General features: G+C 40.2%; 1 protein-coding gene across 1 annotated transcript; it reads left to right on the top strand.

Moving 5' to 3' along the window:
- The first annotated feature begins 1,762 nt into the window (after nucleotides 1–1,762).
- LOC139736155 (muscarinic acetylcholine receptor M2-like) lies at nucleotides 1,763–2,845 on the top strand. The gene has a single exon (XM_071646888.1). It carries the CDS (start codon nucleotides 1,763–1,765, stop codon nucleotides 2,843–2,845), a length of 1,083 nt encoding a protein of 360 aa, XP_071502989.1.
- Nucleotides 2,846–3,114: the final 269 nt, after the last annotated feature.

Raw genomic sequence — 3,114 nt, 5'->3', positions numbered from 1 at the left:
GTTTGTGTGCGTGTGTGTGTGTGTGTGTGTGTGTAATATCCGTATATCTAATTATAGCTTAAACTATATTAACTTATGTCATTTTAGGTTCTCACTCAAAATATTTCTTATTGGTGCTGAAGGCGACATGAATAATTAAGAAACTGGCACAAAATCGATTTGGTTAAACGACATGATGTATAAATGGAAAACATTAACAGTCCTATTAATATATTTAAACAATTTACTTAACTTGTATAATTCATTTGTATACTTTTGCCAAAATTCCTTCCTTAGCACTGTAATCTGTAGCTAACCGTAGGCTACAGTACTGACATGCAACTGAACCCAAGATCGTCCATGAATAATCTGACAAATTGCAAACAAATTTGAGTGCCACAGCTGTTCTTAATCAATGGTTTAGTCTCATACAGTCAACACATAAACCGATCTTGGGTATGCTTTTAGACAAGGGTACGTTTTCGTAGACGTTGCTGATAGATATTGCGCATGCGCCTTCTGAATCTGAACCAATCGATTACGTCTGTCACTTATTATCCCATCAACCAATACACATCCCAATTACTAATTTTCTTGCGTACGCACGCCCTGAAATCACCATACACATCCCCACACAATATCACCTCCTTCTTCTAGTTACATTTTAAAGAAAGTCACCGCATAAATTATAACGAAACCAGACGAAGCTCGTTCACTATGATATCGCACGATAGTGAACAACGCGTTTTGTAGAAACTGATACAGACTCCTGGCATATTTTTCAGCTTGATCCACGATTGCCTGAATCTTTTTGAAAGAACACAACCACCAGGTAAGCTCTGGTATAGAAAATGACATATTTTTGCACGAACATCCGCAGTGTTGTTTTAATCCCAAGTACATTTTTCATCAGCTAAGACGCTTTCGGAACTTGTTGCGATTGTTACAAAACCAACCAGAATATTTGTAGTGTCAGACAAGTCTGTGCATAAGTGATTTCAATGTGATGTCTGAATTTCGTATTTTTTTTTAATGTTACTACACGTTTTGACAGGGACATGGTTATCTATATCCAATAAATGTTTTCATCAGTATGTGGCGTCAAGAAAATGATCATTTCGCATGGAAGTATGTGACTTTCTAAATAAGAAAAAACAAACTACTACGTTTGATTATTTAAAGAAACTTTAAGTATGGTTCGTAATCGTTATCATCAACAGTGTTTTACATACCAATAGGAAGAGAGATATAATACAAAGTGCCACGTCGACAATATTCTGTAATTGGGACATACAGCTACAATGCCAAGTTGTCTGAAGTTATTTCGAACTTTGTAAAAAAGATATCCACATAATGTCGATTAAAGAAATATTCTTTTCGACGTCGTTACTTACATTAAGGCATATAAAGGATGCAGTAACCCACAGATCAGAATTTCATATAGGACATCATGTGGTTCGAATTCAGACCTGAGCAAAACAATAGCAATGTTGAAGGTAAGATTGATGTTATATGAATCATCTTTAGCAAACTTTCTCATGATTTCTCTGTTCTTCCAGATAACATGGATCCTTTCGTTAGCACTACCGATCACGACGAATTTTACGACTTTGAGGAAATTATGTCAACCAACGTCTCAGATATCGGAGGACCGAAATTGAGCTCTACATTTTTGGTGAAAATTTGTTTGTGCGTATTGACCGTAACAACAAATGTCGTGATCCTTCTGGCTTTTGCTTGTCAGAAAAAGCTCTGGTCTTACAACAATTACTTCATTTTTAACATGACTTTGGCCGACTTGTTTGTCGGTGCAGTGATAATGCCCATTCGTTGTACGATTGACCTGTACGGCACATGGGTCCTGGGTCATGCATTTGGGGTGATCTTCCTAACAGTGATGAATGCGAGCCTTGGAGTTTCAGTGATGGGCGTGGTCGTGATCACCATCGACCGTTACATAGCAACCCTGCATCCGATAACACATTATACCAAAAAGAGCAAGCATGTAGCAGTGGTCATCAATTTTGTCACATGGATTACTCCATTCGTTATCTGGGGTTTTCTCAATGCGGTCTGGGACTTCGTGGATCCCGTTGAGGGTACGACGGGCTCTGGTCTTCCAAGACCACACTACACGGTCACCTTACCGTTGAGCCTTCTCGTATTCTGCCTCCGATTCGCCGGCCCATTCTTCATCATAGCCGTTCTGTACCTTCGGATTTACTACCACATCCGACTGACCCGAAAGAATCCCTCGGAATTGAAGAACTTCAGGGTTAGAACAAGAATCCTCCCAAAGTCAGTCAGAGGACGGCCAAACGAAAGTGGTGAAAGTGACCTCTCCCGTGCCTTTAAAAAGAGATGCAGTGAAGATGCTATCGTTTCAGAAGGGACAAAGATAGTAGAGAGTATATCTTATTTGGTCTCAAATTCTACACATGGCAACCCGCGTCAAGGGACAAACACTGACAATGTGCAAGAGCGCCATCGCAAGCACGTTAGCGATGTAACGCCGGACGAGACCTCGACGGGTTACGTACTTTCGGTGAACTCAACAACTCCCGGTAAGTTACGGGCTCGGGATCGACCTGAGAGGGAGTCCCCAGTGGAAAGTCGGAAGGCAATGACGACGCTGACTTTCATTCTCGTGGCATTTGCCGCCAGCTGGATACCAAATGTCACTAACGTCTTGTTCTACTGTGTGTCACCTTCGTTCTACGACTTTGTCGCCAGAAAAATGGGATTCAACGAAGTTGCTCGATGGATAACTTTTCTCAACAGCCTGTTTAACCCGGTTGCCTACGCGGTGGCACAACCGTTGATACGTCAAACTATTGCCCGGATGTTCTGTTGGGGGTGCCGATGAATCAGTAGTGTATAACCTACACCAAAAGTGGTGCTTGGTCATTTACTTCATTTATGGTACAAGATTTTGTAAAAGTAGCAACATATTAATCATTAACTGCGTTAATTTGTGATAGTACTACAAATTAAACATGTTGAAAATAAGTTTTGAAAGGGTTTAGCAAAATGTTTCGTTAAAATAAATGTACGAAGACGGAATTATAAAAAGCGGAACTTTTCACATACATACTCAAAGAGAGAAACCCGAAAGAACCAAACCAACGCTAAGTA

The sequence above is a fragment of the Diadema antillarum genome, unplaced genomic scaffold (genome assembly GCF_040938485.1).
Source record: "Diadema antillarum isolate AM-2024a unplaced genomic scaffold, OU_Dant_1.0 scf00000028, whole genome shotgun sequence".
NCBI lineage: Eukaryota > Metazoa > Echinodermata > Echinoidea > Diadematoida > Diadematidae > Diadema > Diadema antillarum.
This window is presented reverse-complemented; position numbering and strand designations above follow the sequence as displayed.

What these genes read in the sequence shown, in the direction of transcription:
- LOC139736155 (XM_071646888.1), top strand. Translation starts at nt 1,763, where the DNA reads ATGACTTTGGCCGACTTGTTTGTCGGTGCAGTGATAATGCCCATTCGT.